Source organism: Somniosus microcephalus, chromosome 16 (assembly GCF_052327205.1).
Source record: "Somniosus microcephalus isolate GS21.2 chromosome 16, FLI_Smic_1.0, whole genome shotgun sequence".
In the NCBI taxonomy this organism is placed as follows: Eukaryota; Metazoa; Chordata; class Chondrichthyes; order Squaliformes; family Somniosidae; genus Somniosus; species Somniosus microcephalus.
The window spans coordinates 102,582,763-102,608,556 of NC_141002.1; the positions used below are offsets into that span (position 1 = coordinate 102,582,763).

The 25,794-nt window shown below is 49.5% G+C and overlaps 1 protein-coding gene across 1 annotated transcript in view; it reads left to right on the forward strand.

Annotated features, from left to right (window-relative positions):
* The first annotated feature begins 372 nt into the window (after positions 1-372).
* The window catches only part of washc3 (WASH complex subunit 3), a 55,468-nt gene continuing 30,046 nt past the window's right edge, over positions 373-25,794 (forward strand). Inside the window, exons 1-4 of the mRNA XM_086009600.1 lie at positions 373-479; positions 1,385-1,483; positions 6,057-6,122; positions 15,704-15,823. Coding sequence (XP_085865726.1) covers positions 429-479; positions 1,385-1,483; positions 6,057-6,122; positions 15,704-15,823 — 336 coding nt within the window. The 5' untranslated portion in view covers positions 373-428. The remainder of the gene's footprint in view (positions 480-1,384; positions 1,484-6,056; positions 6,123-15,703; positions 15,824-25,794) is intronic.

Below are 25,794 nucleotides of genomic sequence, written 5' to 3' on the forward strand. Positions count from 1 at the left end.
CTCTGATTATTCACTGAGTGTTCACTATCACTGATTATTCAGTCAGTGTTTACTATCACTGATTATTCACTGTCAGTGTTTACTATCACTGATTATTTACTGTGAGTGTTCACTATCACCGATTATTCACTGTCAGTAGTCACTATCACTGATTATTCACTGTGAGTGTTCACTATCACCGATTATTCACTGTGTGTTCACTATCACTGATTATTCACTGTCAGTGTTTACTATCACTGATTATTTACTGTGTGTTCACTATCACTGATTATTCACTGTGAGTGTTCACTATCACTGATTATTCACTGTGTGTTCACTAGCACTGATTATTCACTATGAGTGTTCACTATCACTGGTTGCTATGCGGGTTGTCAGGCATTCTGTTTCCGGGTCAGAGGGCGGGTGTTGCGCGGTTTCCGGTGTGAGCGATGGACGCGGATGGGCTGCCGCTGGTGGGCTCCGGGATCGACCTGACCCGGGTGAGTGGGAGGCCCGGGGGAGAGGGATCGGGGCCGGGGCACGGGCACGAGGACCCCGAGCGGCCGCTCCCGGTTCTTTACTGTTTTGATTCGGCGCTATCAATAGTGGTTTCCAAACCTTAACCAGTATCCCCCTAACCTCTAACCTTATTCCCTCGCCTCTAGTCCCTAGCCTCTAGTGTAGTACCCAGCCCCTAAGTTTAACCCCCAGCCTGCACCCCAGCCCCTAGTCTGCACCCCCAGCCCGCACCCCCAGCCTGAATCCCCAGCCTGCACCCCCAGCCCCCACCCCCAGCCTGAACCCCCAGCCCGCACCCCCAGCCTGCACCCCCAGCCCCTAGCCTGCGCCCCCAGCCTGAGCCCCCTGCCCCCAACCTGCGCCCCCAGCCTGAACCCCCCCGCCCCCAGCACCTAACCTCCAGTGTCGTCCCTAATCTTAACCCCAAACCTCTAGCCCCTAACCTTAAACTCAATCCCCAAACACCAACCCCCAGTCCCTAACTTTAATCACAGTCCCAAGCCCCTAATCGTTAACCCCAACCACTAACCCTAAACCGTGCAATGTTATTCATCACTGTGACATTATCAATAATGCAGGTTGGCCGTGTTATCAATAGTCGCTGTTATTTTTTTTAGGGTAGGTTGCTTAATTTGGGGATGTTATTTTTAAGTGCAGATGTTTACTTGCTCCTCATGGACTGTGCTTTCAGAACCTTCCTTAATATCCTTCCTCTATCTCCTTCCTCTTCCTTCCTGGGTCTGCACCACTAACTGAAGCATTTTGGAATATCTTGTTCTGTTACAAGTGAACGATAAATGCGCGGTTTTTTTTGGCATGTTATACTAGAAAGTCCCTTGAATTGTCTTTCCAAAATGTTAGATTAATTTTGGATTCTTCACTGCAGGTTCCAGCCATCCAACAGAAGAGGACTGTGGCATTCCTCAACCAGTTTATTGCACACACTGTCCGGTTTTTGAATCGGTTTTCAACAGTTTGTGAAGAGGTACTTCATAAAATTTCTCCTGCTTTGCTTCTGATACATTCACTCACTAACTAGAGATGCTTTCCCTGTCTGCTGCCTAGTGTATAATTTGCATATTCTACAGAACTATGTAACACAGTATACCTGGATGATGTTTCTGCTTTCACTTTTTTTTGAAAAGTACATGGCAAAGTTGACCATGTGGGGTTAATAATATGAGTTTAGGCTGCGTGTCCTTGGTTCTCCCCAGTTGCTGGGCTCCATATTCAGGTTACGGCACTGGTTCCCCTCAGTTTTGACAGTAAGCCACCTACTTGTGTCCTACAGCTACACGCTGCGCTCCCGTTCATTTGTGACTATCTCTATCTGTAAATCTGATGGTCTGATTTAGGATTTATCCTCAAGTGAAGCAACAGCACTAAAAACAAGTTAACCTCTTGCACCTAGCCTTTCCACCATCTACAAGGTGCAAGGAGTGCAATGGAATACTCTCCACTTGCCTGGGATGAGTGCAGCTCCAACAACACTAAAAAAAAAACTCAACACCATCCAGGACAAAGCAGCCCACTTGATTGCCACCCCATCTACCACCTTAAACATTCACTCCCTCCACCACCGGCGCACCGTGACTGCAGTGTGTACCATCTACAAGATGCACTGCAGCAACTCGCCAAGGCTTCTTCGACAACACCTCCCAAACCTAGAAGGACAAGGGCAGAAGGATTAGAGGAGAGTGAAGGAGGCCCATCGTCCCTGTGCCAGCCAAAAACACCACCACCTCCAAGTTCCCCTCCAAGTCTCACACATCCTGCTACTCAGGAAAAAGAGCCGTTTATTCCAACTCTTTGCTTCCTGTCTGCCAGCCAGTTCTCGGTATTGACTTGGATAGAGAACTGGCTGGCAGACAGGAAGCAAAGAGTTGGAATAAACGGCTCTTTTTCCAAGTGGTAGGCAGTGACTAGTGGGGTACCGCAGGGATCGGTGCTAGGACCCCAGCTATTCACAATATATATTAATGATCTAGATGAGGGAACTAGATGTAATATCTCCAAGTTTGCAGACGACACAAAGCTGGGTGGGCGTGTGTGCTGTGAGGAGGTGCTGAGAAACTCCAGTATGATTTGGACAGGTTGGGTGATTGGGCAGATGCATGGCAGATGCAGTATAATGTGGATAAATGCGAGGTTATCCACTTTGGTGGCAAAAACAGGAAGGCAGATTATTATCTGAACAGCAATAGATTGGGAGAAGGGGAAGTGCAACGAGACCTGGGTGTCCTTGTGCACCAGTCGCTAAAGGTAAGCATGCAGGTGCAGCAGGTGGTTAAGAAGGCAAATGGTATGTTGGCCTTCATAGCGAGAGATTCGAGTACAGGAGCAAGGATGTGTTGCTGCAGTTGTACAGGGCCTTGGTGAGACCACACCTTGAGTATTGTGTGCAGTTTTGGTCGCCTTATCTGAGGAAGGATGTTCTTGCCATGGAAGGAGTGCAGCGAAGATTCACCAGGCTGTTACCTGGGATGGCAGGAATGACGTATGAGGAGAGATTGGGTCGATTGGGCTTATACTTGCTGGAGTTTAGACGAATGAGAGGGGATCTCATCGAAACTTATAAAATTCTAACAGGACTGGACAGACTAGATGCAGGAAGGATGTTCCCGATGGCGGGGGAGTCCAGAACCAGGGGTCACAGTCTAAAGATAAGGGGTAAGCCATTTAGGACAGAGATGAGGAGGAATTTCTTCACCGAGAGTGGTGAACCTGTCTAAGGGGTGGTGTGTGTGGTCAGCTTTGCCTCTGACTCCCTGAGCGGTTCGAATCGCTCCCACTCCCTCGGTTCTAGACCTGGACTTATTTGGGGGTTGTAATGAAATTGCAGCAAACAACTGAATTTGATACAAGAACTTTGGTTTTTATTTGAGACAAGAAAATATACACAACACAATAATCTTATCACTCTAAAAGGGGGAACACTTCGGAATATGCGAGGGAGAATGACAATAGACAAAATACTTCACCCCTCCCAATCCCACTACACTAACTAGGTTGGATTCCAGAGGACCAGGAAATGCTCACCAAACGCAGGAATAGTTTGTAGAGTGGGAAAAACTTGCAGATCTTCGGTTTCTTCCAAGTTGATTTCTTGTTGGTCGCGGTGGCCCAGCATTACCTGGTTGGCTTCTGGTAATATTTGGTTGCTGGTTTCGTGGGGCCCTTGGTGCCGCAGAGATGTCCGATGATGTGTTCTTCTTCTTCGAGAGAGAGAGAACTGCTTCCAGATGCTTGCTTCTGAAACCGCCGAGTTTCGATGGTGTTTTAAACTTGAACGATGGGTCTCTCCTTTCTTCTCGAACTGGTTGAACTGTTTCTGTTGAACTCCTTCTGCTGAACTGTACTTTTTTTTTGCCCCTTAATTAAGGGTGTTTTTTCTTTTACGCAGCCCCATAGCTGGGGGTGACCATCACCGCCCCATTACTGGGGTGTGACTACGCTTGATCTTGTACTTCTCGAACTGTTCGAACCCATCGAACTGATTTCTTGTGGACACAGGGCTTTCGTTTATACTAATTGAGGCCTGCTTATCTGCCCGCCAAATCAGTCTCAGTTCATTGTTAGATTTTGGGCGGGCTCGTTAACATTGATTGGTCCCGTTGATTTAGCTGGTTTCGGGATTGCTTCAAAATTGGTTGAAGTGTGTGACGTGGTTTTGGATGTCTCTCTGAGTGGTTAATCTGTTGTTCGATTGTCTTCTAATCTTAGATTTCCTGTAAGGCCTTGAAATTCTGTGCAGGTTGGCTGGATGGATTTGTTTTATGCATGTTTTTAATGGGTCTTGGATCTTATGTAAGGCTGGTTCTTCATTGATTTATTGTTTGAATGTAAATTCTTGGATAGGGGCTGAGTTTCGTTTACTGTTTCTCCCAGACAGTCTGGCTACCTCGAATATCCAAAACTGTTCTTTGCAGAGGTCGATCCCACATTCCTGTCCCAGCCTTTCTCACAAGCCCGTACATGCCCTTTTTGGCCCAATATTCTGTAAAACAGTCCACAATCTCTCCTCCTCTTGGTTTGGGGGAATCTGTAGAATTTTGCGAACCTTACACCTGTGGAATTCTCTACCACACAAGGCCATTGAGGCCAATTCATTAAATATATTCAAGAAGGAGTTGGATATATTTCTTAAGGCTAAAGGGATCAAGGGGTATGGGGAGAAGGCAGGGACAGGGTACTGAATTTGGATGATCAGCCATGATCTCATTAAATGGTGGAGCGGGCTCGAGGGGCCGAATGGCCTACTTCTGCTCCTATCTTCTATGTTTCTATCATCCTGACTTAGAAGTATATCGCCGTTCCTTCATCGTCACTGGGTCAAAATCCTGGAACTCCCAACCTAACAGCACTGTGGGAGCACCTTCACCACACGGACTGCAGCAGTTCAAGAAGGCGGCTCACCACCACCTTCTCGAGGGTAATTAGGGATGGGCAATAAATGCTGGCATTGCCAGTGACACCCACGTCCCAGGAACGAATAAAAAAGCACAGCGAATGGGGAATAAATTGCTAATAGGATTGAGTTAGCAGGGCCTTGTGGGCTGGATTGCCAGACTTCAGGTCGAAGTTTAAAACACTAGAGTGTCAGCCAGGTTCTTGGGTAGCACTTTTGCCTGAGTCAGAAGGTTGTGAGTTCAAGTCCCACTCGAGGACTTTGAGCACTTAATCCAGGCTGACACTAAGTGCAGTACTGAGCGAGTGCTGCATAGACTGGCCTTGCATCCTTTGGATAAGATGTTAAACCAGGGCCCTGTCTGCCTGTTCTGGTGGATCAGGTGGATGTTCCCACGGCACTATTTTGACAACGGGGAGTTTTTGGTTTCCTGGTCAAAAACACACCCTCTTTCCCTCTCCCCACTCTCCCGACCACTTAGACTGATTAGCTGGTCCTTACTCAGATTGTTGTTTTCTTGGGTGCAAAATAGCTGCTCTATTAACCTATACATCAGTCATTTCATTTCAGAAGTAATTTATTGATTGTTACGCACTTTGTGATGTTTGAGAGGTGCGATGAGGTACAATCATAGAAATTTACGGCACAGAAGGAGGCCATTCGGCCCATCGTGTCTGAACCGGCCGACAAAGAGCTCTCCAGCCTAATCCCACTTTCCAGCTCTTGTTCCGTAGCCCTGTAGGTTACCGCACTTCAAGTGCATATCCAAGTACTTTTTAAATGTGATGAGGGTCTCTGCCTCTGCCACCCTTTCAGGCAGTGAGTTCCAGACCCCCACCGCCCTCTGGGTGAAAAAAGTTCTCCTCAACTCCCCTCTAAACCTCCGACCAATTACTTTAAATCTATACCCTCGCTCAGGGAAATAGGCCCTTCCTATCTAGGCCCCTCATAACTTTATACACCTCAATTAAGTCTCCCCTCAGCCTCTTCGGTTCCAAAGAAAACAACCCCAGCCTATCCAATCTTTCCTCATCGCTAAAATTCTCCAGTGTTCAATAAATGCCAGTGCATTTTTGATCATATGTAAAACCTGTGTGTTTTTGCAAGTTTCTATTTATATGCCAAGGTTATTCTTTTCTCTCTCTTTCAGAAACTGGCTAATCTTTCTCTTCGTATCCAGCAAATTGAAACAACTCTCAATATTCTGGAGGCAAAGGTGAGCAGGGGTTGACTGTGGCTAGGAGGGGTCTCAGAATTTCACCTCGTATGCCATATAACTGATGCATCGCCAGTGTACAGTGACAGCAGATGGGGCTGCGTGTTGTCGAACCCGCCTATCCTTCATGCCACCGTGTAGTGGGGTGTGAAACATAAAACGTTAGTAACAGATCGATGGGTGAAGGCCAAAACGCGTGTGCTGACAGACTTGGTCTCGCGACAGTCTGTCTCCCATCACACCCCATTTGCTCCAAGTGATTTGAAAATATCTTGTGGGGTTTCAAATTTGTCTGACATTTACTGGTGGCTTTTTCTGGGGTTGTTACAAAGCATTACAGCCCAGAAACAGTCCATTCGGCTCAACTGATCCGTGCCGGTGTTTCTGCTCCACACGAGCCTCCTCCCACCCCTCTTCATCTCACCCCATCAACATATCCTTCTATTCCTTTCTTCCTCTGTGTTTATCTAGCTTCCCCTTCAATTTATCTCTGCTATTCGCCTCAACTACTCCTTTCATTCATCATTTCATTCATGTCGAATTCACCCATTGCTTGCTGACCTACATTGGCTCCCGGGTAAGCAAAGCCTCAATTTTAAAATTATAATTTTTGTTTTTAATTCCCTCCATGGTCTCGGCCCTCCCTATCTCTAACCTACAACCATCCGAGATCTCTGCACGCCTCCAATTCTGGCCTCTTGAGCATCCCCAATTTCCATCGCCCCACCATTGGCGGCCGTGCCTTCAGTTGCCTAGGCCCCAAGCTCTGGAATTCCCTCCCTAAACCTCTCTACCTCTCTTTCCTCCTTTAAGATGCTCCTTAAAACCTACCTCATTGACCTGTCCTAATATCTCCTTGTCTGGCTCAGTATGAAATTATAGGGAATGTTGCCTACAAACCCTCCGAGATCTCTGTGCTGCTCCAATTCTGGCCTCTTGCGCATCCCATCTGGTCCTGGTGACTTATCTCCTCTTCTCCTTCTTAGGCAGTCCCTCGGAACTGAGGATGACTTGCTTCCACATTAAAAATGAGTTCGCAGGTGACTGATTAGTCCAATGCGGGACCTACAGTCTCTGTCACAGGTGGGGCAGACGGTGGTTGAAGGGGCGGGTGGGTGGGGTGTTTGGGTTGATGTGCGCTCCTTGCGCTGCCTGCGCTTGGCTTCCGCTTGCTCCCGGCGAAGAGACTCGAGGTGTTTGGCGCCTTCCCAGATGCTTCTCCTCCATTTTGTGCGGTCTTGGGCCAGGGATTCCCAGGTGTTGGTGGGGATGTTGCACTTTTTCAAGGAGGCTTTGAGGGTGTCCTTGAAGCGTTTCCTCTGCCCACCTGGGGCTCTCTTGCCGTCTCGGAGCTCCGAGTAGAGCGCTTGTTTTGGGAGTCTCGTATTGGGCATGCAGACAATGTGACCCGTCCATCGGAGCTGATCGAGCGTGGTCAAAGCTTCGATGCTGGGGATGTTGGCCTGAGCAAGAACACTGACGTCGGTGCGCCTATCCTGCCAATGGATTTGCAGGATCTTGCAGAGGCAGCATTGGTGGTACCTCGCCAATGCTTTGAGGTGCCTGCTGTACATGGTCCATGTCTCTGAGGCATACAGCAGGGCGGGTATCACTGCTGCATAGAAGCATAGAAGATAGGAGCAGGAGTAGGCCATTCGGCCCCTCGAGCCTGCTCCGCCATTCAATGCGATCATGGCTGACCATTCAAATTCAGTACCTGGTCCCTGCTTTCTCCCCATACCCCTTGATCCCTTTAGCCTTAAGAAATATATCCAACTCCTTCTTGAATATATTTAATGAATTGTCCTCTACTGCCTTCTGTGGTAGAGAATTCCACAGGTTCACCACTCTCTGGGTGAAGAAATTCCTCCTCATTTCTGTCCTAAGTGGCTTACCCCTTATCCTTAGACTGTGACCCCTGGTTCTGGACTCCCCGACCATCGGGAACATCCTTCCTGCATCTAGTCTGTCCAGTCCTGTCAGAATTTTATGTTTCAATGAGATCCCCTCTCATTCTTCTAAACTCCAGCGAGTATAAGCCCAGTCGACCCAATCTCTCCTCATACGTCATTCCTGCCATCCCAGGTATCAGTCTGGTGAATCTTTGCTGCACTCCCTCCATGGCAAGAACATCCTTCCTCAGATAAGGCGAGTAAAATGCACACAATACTCAAGGTGTGGTCTCACCAAGGCCCTGTACAACTGCAGCAAGACATCCTTGTTCCTGTACTCGAACCCCCTCGCTACGAAGGCCAACATACCATTTGCCTTCTTAACCGCCTGCTGCACCTGCATGCTTACCTTCAGCGACTGGTGCACAAGGACACCCAGGTCTCGTTGCACTTCCCCTTCTCCCAATCTATTGCTGTTCAGATAATAATCTGCCTTCCTGTTTTTGCCACCAAAGTGGATAACCTCGCATTTATCCACATTATATTGCATCTGCCATGCTTCTGTCCAATCGTCCAACCTGTCCAAATCATCCTGGAGTTTCTCGGCATCCTCCTCACAGCACACGCCCACCCAGCTTTGTGTCGTCTGCAAACTTGGAGATATTACATCTAGTTCCCTTGTCTAGATCATTAATATAGTGAATAGCTGGGGTCCTAGCACCGATCCCTGCGGTACCCCACTAGTCACTGCCTGCCACTCGGAAAAAGACCCATTTATTCCAACTCTTTGCTTCCTGTCTGCCAACCAGTTCTCTATCCAAGTCAGTACCTTGCCCCCAATCCCATGTGCCTTAACTTTACACGCTAATCTCTTATGCGGGACCTTATCGAAAGCCTTCTGAAAGTCCAAATACACCACATCCACTGGTTCTCCCTTATCTATTCTACCAGTTACATCCTCAAAAAAATTTTAGTATAAAAGTAGGGAAGTCTTGCTACAACTGTACAGGGCGTTGGTGAGACCACACCTGGAGTACTGCGTACAGTTTTGGTCTCCTTATTTAAGGAAGGATATACTTGCATTGGAGGCAGTTCAGAGAAGGTTCACAAGGTTGATTCCTGAGATGAGGGGGTTGTCTTATGAAGAAAGGTTGAGCAGGTTGGGCCTATACTCATTGTAGTTTAGAAGAATGAGGGGACCTTATTGAAACATCTAAGATTCTGAAGGGGCTTGACAGGGTCGATGCAGAGAGGATGTTTCCCCTCGTGGGGGAATCTAGATCTAGGGGGCATAATTTCAGAATAAGGGGGCACTCATTTAAATCGGAAATGAGGAGGAATTTCTTCTCTGAGGGTCGTGAATCTTTGGAATTCTCTTCCCCAGAGAGCTGTGGAGGCTGGGTTATTGAATATATTTAAGGTGGAGATAGACAGATTTTTGAAAGGTAAGGGAGTCGAGGGTTATGGGGAGCGGACAGGGAAATGGCGTTGAGGCCAAGATCAGATCAGCCATGATCTTATTGAATGGCGGAGCAGGCTTTAGGGGCCAAATGACCTACTGCTGCTCCTACGTCTTATGTTCTTATGCACTACCTGCCTGGTCCTCCTCGTCCGTCTGACGGTCACCCATTCCCTCTCTGCCTGCACACTCTTATGCTGAAGGTGACCACCTCCTGAAACATGCTATCCACGTAGCTCTCAGCCTCGCGGATGCACCGCAGTGACGCCAGCTGCTGCTGAAACCCGGAGCTCGAGCTCCTCCAGCTGACGACACTTCCTGCACACGTGGTTGTCCAGGACATGGGAAGCGTCCTGGATTTCCCACATGGCACAGGATGTGCATTCCGCAGGACTGAGCTGCCATGTCTCTCTTTAATAAGCTATTAACTAACGTGCCAAAATAATCTCAAAACTAAAAGTCAGAGCTATCTTTATCTCCGGCTGCTTCTCTTGCTCTTAAAGTCTTTATTCACATGATTATTTATAGTTATATTAATTAGTTTATCTAGTTATGTTAGAGAGAATAAAGCACTAATACTCACCCACCAATCACCTGCCTGCAGTCCTGTGACGTCATTCCTTCCTGGCAAAAGAACCAAAGGCGACATAAGAAAAAGCTTTTTTACCCAGCGAGTGGTTAGGATCTGGAATGCACGACCTGAAAGGGAGGTGGCGGTGGAGGCAGATTCAACACGGCTTTCAAAAGGGAGTTGGATAAGTAAAAAAATTTGCAGGGTTACGGGGAAAGGGCGGGGGAGCGGGACTAGCTGAAGTGCTCTTGCAGAGAGCCGGCACGGCCTCGACGGGCCGAATGGTTACAGCACGGAAGGCGGCCATTCTCTGATTCTATGAATGATACCAGAACTGATAAGTTATGACCATCAGGAAAGACTGAACAGGCTGGGACTCTTTTCTCTAGAAAAGAGAAGACCGAGGGATGACCTGTTAGAGGTCATTAAAGTTATGAAAGGGTTTGATAGGGTCGACGTAGAGAAGTTGTTTCCACTTGCGGGTGAGACCTGAGCTAAGAATCATTAATAAATCCAATAGGGAATTCAGAGAGTGGCGAGAATGTGGAACTCGCTGCCACAGGGAGTGGTTGAGGTGAATAGTATCGATACATTTAAGGGGAAGCTAGATAAACACAGGAGGGAGAAAGGAATAGAAGGTTATGTTAATGGGGTGAGAGGAGGCTCGTGTGGAGCATAAACACTGGCACGGACCGGTTGGGCCAAGTGACCTGTATCTGTGCTGTAAATACTTTCTAAGTCATCTTTCTCTGTACAGGGAGTTACATTGTACACCAGATTTTAATATATCGGTGAAAATATTTGAAAAAAATTAACAATGGGTTGTATATTACAAATGGGCTGTAAAAGGATATTATAACTCATTACTGTTCTTGTCAGCTGTTTAATTGTTGAAAGAGTAATGATGCTCAAGACTTGTAATAGTTTATGATGAAGCTCCAGCGGTCCCCGAGATACCAGTATTGCCATCTGTCGATGGGAAAACTTCTCTCATTTAAAAGAAGCCAGCCAGCCGGAATTATGACAGTCAAGCTGCAGAATTAATATAGTCGTTACACACTGCAATGATGCAGCAAAAAGAAATCGTAGGAAAATCTGCTTTTCTTTTGTGTTTTTATCCCCCCCTCTCTCGCCCGGTCCCCCCCCCCCCCTCTCGCCCGGTCCCCCCCCCCCTCTCGCCCGGTCCCCCCCCCCCCTCTCGCCCGGTCCCCCCCCCCCTCTCGCCCGGTCCCCCCCCCCCTCTCGCCCGGTCCCCCCCCCCCCCTCTCGCCCGGTCCCCCCCCCCCCCTCTCGCCCGGTCCCCCCCCCCCCTCTCGCCCGGTCCCCCCCCCCCCCTCTCGCCCGGTCCCCCCCCCCCTCTCGCCCGGTCCCCCCCCCCCCTCTCGCCCGGTCCCCCCCCCCCCTCTCGCCCGGTCCCCCCCCCCCCTCTCGCCCGGTCCCCCCCCCCCCTCTCGCCCGGTCCCCCCCCCCCCCTCTCGCCCGGTCCCCCCCCCCCCCTCTCGCCCGGTCCCCCCCCCCCCCTCTCGCCCGGTCCCCCCCCCCCCTCTCGCCCGGTCCCCCCCCCCCCTCTCGCCCGGTCCCCCCCCCCCCCTCTCGCCCGGTCCCCCCCCCCCCTCTCGCCCGGTCCCCCCCCCCCCCTCGCCCGGTCCCCCCCCCCCCCCCTCGCCCGGTCCCCCCCCCCCCCCCTCGCCCGGTCCCCCCCCCCCCCCTCTCGCCCGGTCCCCCCCCCCCCTCTCTCGCCCGGTCCCCCCCCCCCCCCTCGCCCGGTCCCCCCCCCCTCTCTCGCCCGGTCCCCCCCCCCTCTCTCGCCCGGTCCCCCCCCCCCCCTCTCTCGCCCGGTCCCCCCCCCCTCTCTCGCCCGGTCCCCCCCCCCTCTCTCGCCCGGTCCCCCCCCCCCTCTCTCGCCCGGTCCCCCCCCCCTCTCTCGCCCGGTCCCCTCCCCTCTCTCGCCCGGCCCCCTCCCCCCTCTCGCCCGGTCCCCCCCCCCCCTCTCGCCCGGTCCCCCCCCCCCCCCCCTCGCCGATTTTAATATGATAAAGTGGACTGGGATCAGCTACTTGTAGGAAAATCCACATCACAGCAGTGGGAGTCATTCAGAACGGAAATAGAGAGAGTACAACGCCAACATGTTCCTGTAAAGGTCAAGGGTGGGACCAACAAGCCCAGGGAACCCTGGATGTCAAGGGATATACAAGAATGGATTAGGAAAAAAAGGGAGGCTTTTGGCAGATACAAAAGACTAAAAATAGTGGAAGCCCTAGAGGAGCATAGAAAGTGCAGGGGGGTACTTAAAAAAGAAATTAGGAGAGCGAAGAGGGGGCAGGAAAAAACACTGGCAGGCAAAATAAAGGAAAATCCCAAGGTGTTTTATAAGTATATTAAGGGCAAGAGGATAACCAGGGAAAGAGTAGGGCCCATTAGGGATCAAAGTGACAATCTGTGTGTAGAGCCGGAAGATGTGGGTGAGGTTTTAAATGAATATTTTGCATCTGTGTTCACTATGGAGAAGGACGATGTAGGCATAGAAATCAGGCAGGGGGATTGTGATATACTTGAACAAATTAGTATTGAGAGGGAGGAGGTACTAGCGGTTTTAACGGGCTTAAAAGTGGATAAATCCCCAGGCCCAGATGAGATGTATCCCAGGCTGCTGTGTGAGGCAAGGGAGGAGATTGCAGGGGCTCTGACACAAATTTTCAGAACCTCTCTGGCCACAGGGGAGGTGCCAGAGGACAGCTAACGTAGTACCATTATTCAAGAAGGGTAGTAGGGATAAACCAGGGAATTACAGGCCAGTGAGCCTAACATCAGTGGTAGGGAAATTATTGGAAAAAATTCTGAGGGACAGAATTAGTCTCCACTTGGAGAGGCAAGGATTAATCAAGGATAGTCAGCATGGCATTGTCAGGGGGAGATCATGTCTAACCAATTTGATTGAATTTTTCGAGGGGGTGACTAGGTGTGTGGATGAGGGTAGTGCAGTGGATGTAGTCTACATGGACTTCAGTAAAGCTTTTGACAAAGTCCCGCATGGGAGACTGGTCAAGGAGGTAAGAGCTCATGGGATCCAGGGCAATTTGGCACATTGGATCCAAAATTGGCTTAGTGGCAGGAGGCAGAGGGTGATGGTCGAAGGTTGTTTTTGTGACTGGAAGCCTTTTTCCAGTGGTGTACCGCAGGGATCGGTGCTGGGTCCTTTGCTGTTTGTAGTGTACATTAATGATTTAGATATGAATGTAGGAGGTATGATCAGTAAGTTCGCAGATGACACGAAAATTGGTGGAGTGGTAAGTAGCGAGAAGGGAAGGCTTAGGCTACAGGACGATATAGATGGGTTGGGCAGAGCAGTGGCAAATGGAATTTAACCCTGAAAAGCATGAGGTGATGCATTTTGGTAGGACTAGCAAGGCAAGGGAATACACAATGAATGGGGACCTTGGTGTGCATGTACATAGATCCCTGAAGGCAGCAGGACAGGTAGATAAGGTGGTTAAAAAGGCATATGGGATACTTGCCTTCATTAGCCGAGGCATAGAATATAAGAGCAGGGAGGTTATGATGGAGCTGTACAAAACACTAGTTAGGCCACAGCTGGAATACTGTGTGCAGTTCTGGTCGCCACACTATCGGAGGGATGTGATTGCATTGGAGAGGGTGCAGAGGAGATTCACCAGGATGTTACCTGGGCTGGAGCGCTTCAGCAAGAAGAGAGACTGGACAGGCTGGGGTTGTTTTCCTTAGAGCAGAGAAGGCTGAGGGGGGACCTGATTGAGCTGTACAAAATTATGAGGGGCATAGATAGGGTAGATAGAAAGGAACTTCTCCCCTTAGTAGATGGGTCAATAACCAGGGGGCATAGTTTCAAGGTAAGGGGCAGGAGGTTTAGAGGGGATTTGAGGTAAAGCTTTTTCACCCAGAGGGTAGTTGGAATCTGGAACTCACTGCCTGAAAGGGTGGTAGAGGCAGGAACCCTCACAACATTCAAGAAGCATTTAGATGAGCACTTGAAACACCATAGCATACAAGGCTACGGACCAAGTGCTGAAAAATGGGATTAGAATAGACAGGGCTTGATGGCCGGCGTGGACACGATGGGCTGAAGGGCCTCTTTCTGTGCTGTATAACTCTCTGACTAGGTGGGTGCAAAAGATCCCATGGCACTATTCAAAAAAGAGCGAGGGAATTCTCCTGGTGTCCTGGGCAACATTTATCCATCAACCAACACCACCAAAAATAGTTTAGTTGGCCATTTATCTTATTGCTGTGTGTGGGAGCTTGGTGTGCACAAATTAGCTGCTGCACTTCCTACATTACAACAGTGACTACCCTCCAACAGTATTCTGTGGACTGTGAAGCGCTTTGGGGAACGCCTGAGGTTGTGAAAGGTGCTACAGAAATGCAAGTCTTTAAGTGTTACTGTATAAATGTTCCATAGATGAAGATCGGTGTTTTTCTGGTTCACGGACAGTGGGTTTTGCAAAGCTGTTTCGACTGGCTCAGTAGGTCCTCCCAGTGATGGGCCTGTAAAACTCATTGAGTGGTCTAACTCCAAGGTGAGAAACAACAGCAAGTAGCAGCGCATTCATTGACTGATCTGTGGCATATATAAGCCAACTATGAAGTTAATTTAAAAGCGAAACACGGCAGATGCTGGAAACCTGAAATAAAAACAAAATGCTGGAAACAGTTAACAGGTCAGGCAGCATCTGTGGAGAGAGAAAGAGAGTTAGCGTTTCAGGTCGATGACCTTTATATAACCGGTTTTAAGCAAGTTCAGAGGCAAGGAAAAAGAGGGAGGGGATGAAAGAACAAAATGGAAGGTCTGTGATGGGGTGGAAGGCAGGAGAGATTAAATGACAAAAGGGATTGTACAAAGCAAAGGGGGTGGTAATGGGACAAGTAAAGAAACAAAAGATGGGTTTGGAGGAGGTATGAATGACAACAGCTGAATCATTACCAGCACCCGCTGTCTGGAAAAAATGCGAGCGGAGGTTATGATCTGAAATTGTTGAACTCGATGTTGAGTCCGGAAGGCTGTAAAGTGAAGTTAATTTGACAGTTTGGCACGTTGTACTTTTCTCCAGCAGTTAGTAAGTGGCCTGACGAATCTATTGAACATTGGGTCACTGCAGTTCAGAATGGACTTTACTTTGGCATTGTTGAGTCAGACGATCATGGGTTGCAAGTTCCACTCCAGAGGTTAAGCACATAATCCAGGCTGACTCACCCAGTGCAGTACTGAAGGAGCGCCGCACTGTCGGGAGGGGCAGTACTGAGGGAGCGCCGCACTGTCGGAGAGGCAGTACTGAGGGAGCCCCGCACTGTCGGAGGGGCAGTACTGAGGGAGTGAAGTGCTGCACTGTCGGAGGGGCAGTACTGAGGGAGCCCCGCGCTGTCGGAGGGGCAGTACTGAGGGAGTGCTGCACTGTCGGAGGGGCAGTACTGAGGGAGCCCCGCACTGTCGGAGGGGCAGTACTGAGGGAGTGCTGCACTGTCGGAGGTGCTGTCTTTCGGATAAGACTTTAAACCGAGGTCCCGTCTGCCCCCTCAGGTGGACGTAAAAGATGGGAAATGCTTCATGACTTGTAGCTTTATTAAGCGGGAGAATTGCACGTGTTGGGAGTTTTACCCAACCTCTTTGTCTTTTTGTGGATTGCAGCTTTCTTCAATACCTGGTCTGGAAGATGCCAAGCTAGAGGTGACAAACCAGGGCCAAAATATTGCGAATGGTCCATCCTCTGTCACAGCAGCAAACCAGCAGCAGCCGTCCCCTCCTGAGGTAAGGAATTGATTATTCATTGGACGAAGTAAAGAACCAGAGGGGAGACGAGAAATTACTTTTGCGCAGTGGGTTATGATCATCTGAACTGCCTGAAAGGGTGGTGGAAGCAGATTCAATAATAACTTTCCAAAGGGAATTGGGTATATATTTGAAAAGGACCTATTTGCAGGGCGATGGGGGAAAGAGGGGGCTAATTGGAGAGTTCTTTCAAAGAGCCGGCACAGGCACAATGGGCTGATTGGCCGCCTCCTGTGCTGTATGATTCTGCGAACACATGAGGGATTGTACAGTTCATGCCATGATCAGTTGAAGACAAGATGGGAAGTTTGCAAAATATAGCTCAATCACATTGTTGGGGGTAATTGTCCAAAGTACACCGGTCTCGAACAATACCCAGGTGGGTAATTGAATAATAACTGTTAGACTCCAACATTAGTGGAATACAAGCTTCAAGAGCAGCACCTCGCTGGTTTGTAAAGGGACTCTCGCTGGCTCCAGTATCCAAATACACTGATTCCATATTGGACTGGACTGGACTGGGAGAGTTCAAGCTGATTAAAGTGCAAGCTGTTTGCCTTCTATATTGTGTCCAAATTATGACCTGTGGACCATTTGCAGCCTGTAAACCCCAGTAATAAGCTTCACAAAGCCCATTTATTTTGTTCTTGGGGTGTGGGTGACACTGGCAAGGCCAGCATTTATTGCCCATCCCGATATGCCCTTGAGAAGGTGGTGGTGAGTCTTCATGAGCCCCTGCAGTCTGTGTGGTGATGGCGATGTGCGTTAGGTAAAGAATTCCGCTATTGATCCAGCAACGATGAAGGAACGGCCGATATACGTCCAAGTGAGGACTGTGTGTGACTGGTGTTCCCACGGCATTGCTGCTGCTGTCCTTCTCGGTGGCAGAGGTCACAGGAGTGGGAGGTGCTGTCTAAGTAACCTTGGTGAGTTGCTGCGGTGCATCTGTGGATCGTACGCACTGCAGCCACAGTGCGCTGCTGATAGAGGGGGTGGGTACTGAGTTCAGGGGCACCAAGCAAGCAAACTGCTCCCACGTGGATGGTGTTGGGCTGCACCCATTCAGGTCAACAGTGAGTATTCCATCGTGACTCTTTAACAATTCATTCTTGGGGACGTGGGCGTCGCTAGAAAAGCCGGTATTTGTCACCCATCCCTAGTTGCCCTTGAGAAGGTGGTGGTGGGCCTTCTTGAACTGCCACAGTCCGTGTGGTGAAGGTACTCCCACAATGCTGTTGGGTAGGGGAGTTCCAGGATCTTGTTCCAGCGACTTGAGCCTGCAGATGGTAGAGAGGTTTTGAGGGGGTTGGGTGGTGAGCCATTCCTTGCAGAGTACCCAGCCTCCACCTTGCTCTTGCAGCCATAGCGTTGGTCCAGTTAAGCTTGTGGTCAGTGGTGATGTTAATAGTGGGAAACATGGCCATAGTGGTGCCGTTGGAGGAGATGGCCTTCCTTGACTTTCTCTCTTTCGAGATGGTCATTAACCTGGAACTTGTGTGTCGTGAATGTTATCTGCCAAATTGTCAGCCCAAGCTTGGATGTTGTCCAGGTCCAGCTGTACCCTGGCATAGTCTGCTTCATTATCAGAAGAGTTGCGAATGGAGCCCCGACTCATGACTGTATGAGGGAGGAAAGGTCACTGATGGAGCAGCTGAAGATGCTTCCCTGAGGAATTCCTCCAGCAATGTCCTGGTGCTGTGATGATTGGCCTCCAACAACCATGACTATCTTCCTTTGTGTCAGGTATGACTCCAGCCACTCTTTGCTCTTGCCTCTTATTTGTTGGTTTGTCCCATTTGAATCGCATCGACCTGGAGGTTTGGGGCTGTTCTTTAATGCTGTTACATAGAAACATAGAAGATAGGAGCAGGGATAGGCCATTCGGCCCCTTGAGCCTGCTCCACCATTCAATGAGATCATGGCTGATCATCCAAGCTCAGTACCCTGTCCCTGCCTTCTCCCCATATCCCTTGATCCCTTTAGCCTTAAGAAATATATCCAACTCCTTCTTGAATATATTTAATGAATTGGCCTCAACTGCCTTCTGTGGTAGAGAATTCCACAGGTTCACCACTCTGGGTGAAGAAATTCCTCCTCATCTCAGTCCTAAATGGCTTACCCCTTATCTTTAGACTGTGCCCCCTGGTTCTGGACTCCCCCGCCATCGGGAACATCCTTCCTGCATCTAGTCTGTCTAGTCCTGTTAGAATTTTATAAGTTTCAATGAGATCCCCTCTCATTCTTCTAAACTCCAGTGAGTATAAGCCCAATCGACCCACTCTCTCCTCATACGTCATTCCTGCCATCCCAGGTATCAGTCTGGTGAATCTTCGCTGCACTCCCTCCATGGCAAGAACATCCTTCCTCAGATAAAGCGACCAAAACTGCACACAATACTCAAGGTGTGGTCTCACCAAGGCCCTGTACAACTGCAGCAAGCCGTCCTTGTTCCTGTACTCTAATCCTCTCGCTACAAAGGCCAACATACCATTTGCCTTCTTAACCGCCTGCTGCACCTGCATGCTTACCTTCAGCGACTGGTGCACAAGGACACCCAGGTCTCGTTGCACTTCCCCTTCTCCCAATCTATTGCCGTTCAGATAATAATCTGCCTTCCTGTTTTTGCCACCAAAGTGGATAACCTCGCATTTATCCACATTATACTGCATCTGCCATGCATCTGCCCAGTCACCCAACCTGTCCAAATCATACTGGAGTTTCTCGGCATCCTCCTCACAGCATGTTGACTTTGTCCGATCCTGTCACTGTTTTCCAAGTGCTCTGCTATTACATCTTTTATAATGTTGCGTCATTGGTGGCTAAATCCTAAATGGGACGATCATGTGATCTGTGAGGCTCCATGATATGGTGGTTTATCAAACAGTAGGAAATGTATGTCCAGCAAGGTTCATTACCCCTCTCCCCCGTTCAGCATAGAAACTTTTTACATTCTCATTCCTCGCTGCTAGTGTACAGGAGTAGAACAGTGTGTCACGGTGCTTTATTTCATGTTGATCCTTTAAGTCCGACTCTGAGAGTGCAATATCCATGCTGTTATCTCCAGTTTCCCACATGTAAAAGAAGAGCAGGCCAGAGGCTGGGAATTTTGCGGCGAGTGTCTCACCTCCTGACTCCCCAAAGCCTTTCCACCATCTACAAGGCACAAGTCATGAGTGTGATGGAATACTCTCCACTTGCCTGGATGAGTGCAGCTCCAACAACACTCAAGAAGCTCGACACCATCCAGGACAAAGCAGCCCGCTTGATTGGCACCCCATCCACCACCTTCAACATTCACTCCCTCCACCACCGGCGCACTGTGGCTGCAGTGTGTACCATCTACAAGATGCACTGCAGCAACTCGCCAAGGCTCCCTCAACAGCACCTTCCAAACCTGCGACCTCTACCACTTAGAAGGACAAGGGCAGCAGACGCATGGGAACATCACCACCTACAAGTTCCCCTCCAAGCCACACACCATCCTGACTTGGATCTGTATCGCCGTTCCTTCACTGTCGCTGGGCCAAAATCCTGGCACTCCCTTCCTAACAGCATTGTGGGTGTACCTACACCATATGGACTGCAGCGGTTCAAGCAGGCGGCTCACCACCATCTTCTCAAGGGCAATTAGGGATGGGCAATAAATGCAGGCCTAGCCAGCGACGCCCACATCCCATCAATGAATTAAAAAAAACATGTCTGCCTCTGGTCCACAGGGTTTAACAGTGTAAATGCTGGGACCTGGCTCACGAGTACCAGGCACCCAGACCCTGACTTTAAAGCAACAATGTAAATGTGCTTTAAGGTCTGATTCCGAGAGCCCAGCAGTTGAATCGGTTCTCTGTACATCGGCAGCATGCTTGTAGACCCAGGTAAGACAAGTCTGTACAAAAACACCAGGCGCCAGCTCCCAGAATCCAACTTGAAGCCCAGTGGAGTTCCAGCCAGTGCACTCTGATCAAGTGCATGTTACTGCAATCATTGTCAGCACTATGGGGGATTGACAGGGTAGATGCTGAAAGTCTAGAACCAGAGGGCATAGTCTCAGGATAAGGGGCCAGCAATTTAAGACCAAGATGAGGAGGAATTTTTTCACTGAGGGTTGTGAATCTTTGAAATTCTCTACGCCAGAGGGCTGTGGATGCTCAGTCGATGAGTATATTCAAGGCTGAGATCTATAGATTTTTGGACTCTAGGGGAATCGAGGGATATGGTGATAGTGCGGGAAAGTGGAGTTGAGGTCAAAGATCAGCCATGATCTTATTGAATGGCGGAGCATGCTCGAGGGGCTGTATGGCCGACTCCTGCTCCTATTTCTTATGTTCAACACAGTATATCCCTGCACTGTAAGACGATTTAACTTATTTCAAGAACACTGGTGAAATAGTTTAAACCCCAGCTGATTTGTTTTAAATGGTATAGTCTGTTATTGTTGAAGATCATGTGTTGACCTATTGCAGTATAATTAAGTTGTGGTTGTGGTGCACAATTAGAGCAGAACCAAGTTTCCAAAAGATGACTTCATATGGATAAATATAAATAAAATTAGGAATTACATTTGACATTCAGATTAAAAATGAAAGCAAGACAAAAGATGACTTCATGTGGAAAACCTGCTGTAATCGGAGTTATGAACTGGAGGATGTCTCACTGGGAATGGTGGATTACGACAGGAATCTATGGTATTCCCCATTGCTGGGGAGCTATTTTTTGTTTGATAGATGCTCGGCTCAAGGCAGAGCCTCGAACATCGCTTCAAATGAGCTGCGACATGCCGTGCATTGCTGATCGCTATTCATGTGATGTCTCACATTGTTCAGTTACCCTTTTCTAATCGTGTGTGACCTGTTGGTCCTTTTTTTTTTATATTCATTGATGGGATGTGGGCATCGCTGGCTGGCTAGGCCTGCATTTAGAAGGGTTTGGAAGGTGCTGTTGAAGGAGCTTTGGCGAGTTGCTGCAGTGCATCTTGTAGATGGTACACACTGCAGCCACAGTGCGCCGGTGGTGGAGGGAGTGAATGTTGAAGGTGGTGGATAGGGTGCCAATCAAGCGGGCTACTTTATCCTGAATGGTGTCGAGCTTCTTGAGTGTTGTTGGAGCTGCACTCATCCAGGCAAGTGGAGAGTATTCCATCACACTCCTGACTTGTGCCTTGTAGATGGTGGAAAGGCTTTGGGGAGTGAGGAGGTGAGACACTCGCCGCAGAATTCCCAGCCCCTGGCCTGCTCTTGTAGCCACAGTATTTATATGGCTGGTCCAGTTCAGTTTCTGATCAATGGTAACCCCCAGGATGTTGATAGTGGGGGATTCAGCGATGGTAATGCCATTGAATGTCAAGGGGAGATGGTTAGAGTCTCGCTTGTTGGAGATGGTCATTGCCTGGCACTTGTGTGGTGCGAATGTTACTTGCCACTTGTCAGCCCAAGTCTGAATGTTGTCCAGGTCTTGCTGCATATGGACACGGACTGTGTCAGTATCTGACGAGTCTCGAATGGTGATGAACAGTGTGCAATCAGTGTCCTGCCGTTACTGAAGGTCAGTTGTGCCCATGCAATGAAACGGTAGGTTTGGGCAATTCTGAGGCCTAAAGAACGATTGTGCCATTCTTGGGGGTGTGGGGTGCAGCATATTTGGGCGAGTACTGCGTATGCCATTTTGGGGGGTGAGGGGGAAAGAGTTCTGGGTGCATCATAGAAATTTACGGCACAGAAGGAGGCCGTTCAGCCCATCGTGTCTGTGCCGGCTGAAAAAGAGCTTATAGGCTGCGGCACTTGAGGTGCATATCCAAGTACTTTTTAAAAGCGATGAGGGTTTTTGCCTCCACCACCCTCTCAGGCAGAGAGTTCCAGACCCCCACCACCCTCGGGGGGGGGGGGGAGTTCTTCCCAACTCCCCTCTAATCCTACCAATTACTTTTAATCCATGCCCCATATATGCCTCATATTTGGGGGTGAGTATTGGGAATGCCATGTTTGGGAAGGGCAGGAGCTCTGGGTGCAGCATGTTTTTTGGGGTGGGGTTGGGGGGTGTGCAGAATGGGTGGGCCATAGTTGGGCAAGTTACGTTGTTTTAAGCGGGAGAGGATCCACCTTTGAGGGGAAGGAAGCCAATTTCCAGAAAGAAGCCCAGAAGGTGCTAGTTTAACATAGGATTACACAGGATATACGGCACCGAAACAGGCCATTCGGCCCAACCAGTCCGTGCCGGTGTTTATGCTCCACTCGAGCCTCCTCCCGTCTTTCCTCATCTAAATCTATCAGCATAACCCTCTATTCCTTTCTCCCTCATGTGTTTATCCAGCCTCCCCTTAAATGTATCGGTACTATTCGCCTCAACCACTCCCTGTGGTAGCGAGTTCCACATTCTCGCCACTCTCTGGGTAAAGAAGTTTCTCCTGAATTCCCTATTGGATTTCTTGGTGACTCTCTTATATTGATGGCCTCTAGTTATGCTCTTCCCCACAAGTGGAAACATTCTCTCTGTATCCACTCTATCAAAACTTTTCATAATTTTAAAGACCTCTATTAGGTCACCCCTCAGCTTTCTCTTTTCAAGAGAAGAGACCCAGCCTGTTCATCCTTTCCTGATATGTATACCCTCGCATTTCTGGTATCATCCTTGTAAATCTTCTCTGCACCCTCTCCAGTGTCTCTATATCCTTTTTATAATATGGCGACCAGAACTGTACGCAGTACTCCAAGTGTGGTCTAACCAAGGTTCGATACAGGTTTAACATAACTTCTCTACTTTTCAATTCTATCCCTCTAGAAATAAACCTAGTGCTTGGTTTGCTTTTGTTTTGTCCTTATTGGGTCTAAATGGGTAACCACGCTCGGAGAGGCTATAAGGAGCGCGGAGTATGAAGTGAAAAAATTCCCTCTGGCGTATTGAGGAATATTGTTCTGGGGTTGTAATTAAGGCATTTTACTGGGACAATATATGGGAATGTTTGATTGGGACACTTTGTTTAAAAAAAAAATACAAAGTATTTTATTTGCCAACACCCCCCCGCCCCCCATTAACAAGCAATAACATTTACTTCTGCATTTACTGGCAAAAAATAATGTTATTTAAATAATGCAGTAACCCAGAGTGTTTCTAACAATTGAGTAGAGGCCTGGTTTTTTAGCCGCTGCATGGTTTTGTTATAATGCAGCACGGTTTGTGCAGGAGCAAGGTTAGTTAATAAGTCTACTGATGCATGATCAGTCCCCATCAACTCCTGGTTTGTTGGCTTGGGGAGGAATTTCTCTTGAGCTTTCCCAGGGATTAGTCATAGGTTTTTTGTTGTTACCTCCCCACAGGGATTATCGTCACCAGTGATCGGGAGGCTAGGGCACGCGGTTGCACTATCTAACAGAGTAGGCGAGCGTTGAGGGGCCTGATGGGGTCTCTCTTTTTTCACCTTTCTTTACTTAAGTTTTGTGCATTTTGCTTCTGATTTTAGTTTGGTTGGGGAGGAGGAAGGGTTGGCCCCCTGTGCTCGCTGACCTACACTGGCTCCCCATCCGGCAACGCCACTATTTTAAAATTCTCATCCTTGTTTTCAAAATTCCTCCATGGCCCCTCGCCTCCCTATCTCTGTAACCTCCTCCAGCCCTGCAACCCTCCGAGATCTCTGCGCTCCTCCAATCCTGGCCTCTTGCGCATCCCCCATTTCCATCACCCCATCATTAGTGGCCCTGCCTTCAGCTGCCTGGGCCCTGAGCTCTGGAATCCCCTCCGTAAACCTCTCTGCCCCTTTAAGACGCTCCTTAAGACCTTCCTCTTTGACCAAGCTTTTGGTCACCTGTCCTAATATCTCCTTATGTGGCTTGGTGTCAAATTTATTTGGGTAACGCTCCTGTGAAGTGCCTTGGGACGTCTGCTTTCCACACCTATGATTGTAATTTTAAGACTTGCATTGTATTAACTTTGGAGCTGAGTAAAAGACAGAACAGTTTCATATTTAATGTTCCTTTTGTGTAAATATTTTATTTCATCATGATCCAGATAGAGTGCAGTGAGTAAAGCGGTGCAGGATCGTGGCTGTTTAGCTGTAGGAGTCTCGGAGTAGGAGCCTTCATACAGCTTCCACTTGGCTCGGATTCCTGTACTGGATTCACTCGGTCAATTGTGAGGGAAAGGCTGGCGTGAGAATTATATCCCGCCTCTACGTTATCTTTTAGCATGATTGAATATGGTGGTGTTTTAAAGAGGGGCCGGCCATCGAGGACTGAGATGAGGAGAAATTTCTTTACACAGTGGAGTTGAGGTCGAAGATCAGCCATGATCTTATTGAATGGCAGCGCAGGCTCGAGAGGCTGCATGACCTACTCCTGCTCCTAATTCTTACGTTCTTGTGTATTAATACAGCATAAGCCTTTTGACCCTTTCTATACCCCAGAATCTAGGCTGCCACTTCAGTGTAGTACACTCCCCACCACTTACACCATCCACGCTTGTCACGGGCACCCGCCTATATCAGGCAAATGGCGCTAACCATTCGCCATTACCACTGTAGTCAATTGCAAAGGCTCTGCTTATAACGTGTTAAGCGGGCCGGCTATTTCGGGCGTACTTTATCATGGAATCCTTCTTTTAACAGATGTCCCTGCTTCAATAACGGCAGGGTTCCGTCCCTTATCCATTTCTCGTCTTCCGACCAGCTGCTCGAGAGTTCGTTTCTCCTCTTCTCCCGCTTTCCTTTCTTGCTGTGCTCTCCCGTTCGGTTGGATTCAAGGTCAGTGCTACAGTCCCACGAGGTCGCACGGATTGACAGGGTAGTTTTTAATTGGCTTTTGCTTCTGATATGTTCAAAGAGCAGTGGTAAATGTTTTAAATTTTTTTTAAACATGTGCATGTTGGATCTGCCTCCTGCTGCTAAATATTGGGAGGACCGAAGCCACCGTCTCCGGTCCCTGCCACAAACTCCATTTCCTAGCCACCGACTCCATCCCTCTCCCTGGCCACTGTCTGATGAACCAGACCGTTCTCAACCTTGGTGTCATATTTGACCCCGAGATGAGCTTCCGACCACATATCCTTGCCATCACTAAGACCACCTACTTCCACCTCCGTAACATCGCCCGTCTCCACCCCTGCCTCAGCTCATCTGTCGCTGAGACCCTCATCCATGCCTTTATTACCTCTAGACTTGACTATTCCAACGCTCTTCTGGCCGACTTCCCATCTTTCACCCTCCATAAACTTGAGCTCATCCAAAACTCGGCTGCCCCGTGTCCTGACTCACACCGAGTCCCGTTCACCCATCGCCCCCTGTGCTCACTGCCCCGTGTCCTGACTCCCACCGAGTCCCGTTCACCCATCGCCCCCTGTGCTCACTGCCCCGTGTCCTAACTCGCACCCAGTCCCGTTCACCCATCACCTCCTGTGCTCACTGCCCCGTGTCCTGACTCCCACCGAGTCCTGTTCACCCATCACCCCCTGTGCTCACTGCCCCGTGTCCTGACTCCCACCGAGTCCCGTTCACCCATCACCTCCTGTGCTCACTGCCCCGTGTCCTGACTCCCACCGAGTCCCGTTCACCCATCACCTCCTGTGCTCACTGCCCCGTGTCCTGACTCCCACCGAGTCCCGTTCACCCATCACCCCCTGTGCTCACTGCCCCGTGTCCTGACTCCCACCGAGTCCTGTTCACCCATCACCCACTGTGCTCACTGCCCCGTGTCCTAACTCACACCCAGTCCCGTTCACCCATCACCTCCTGTGCTCACTGCCCCGTGTCCTAACTCACACCCAGTCCCGTTCACCCATCACCCCCTGTGCTCACTGCCCCGTGTCCTGACTCGCACCCAGTCCCGTTCACCCATCACCCCCTGTGCTCACTGCCCCGTGTCCTGACTCGCACCGAGTCCCGTTTACCCATCACCCCCTGTGCTCACTGCCCCGTGTCCTAACTCACACCCAGTCCCGTTCACCCCTCCCCCCCGTGCTCACTGCCCCGT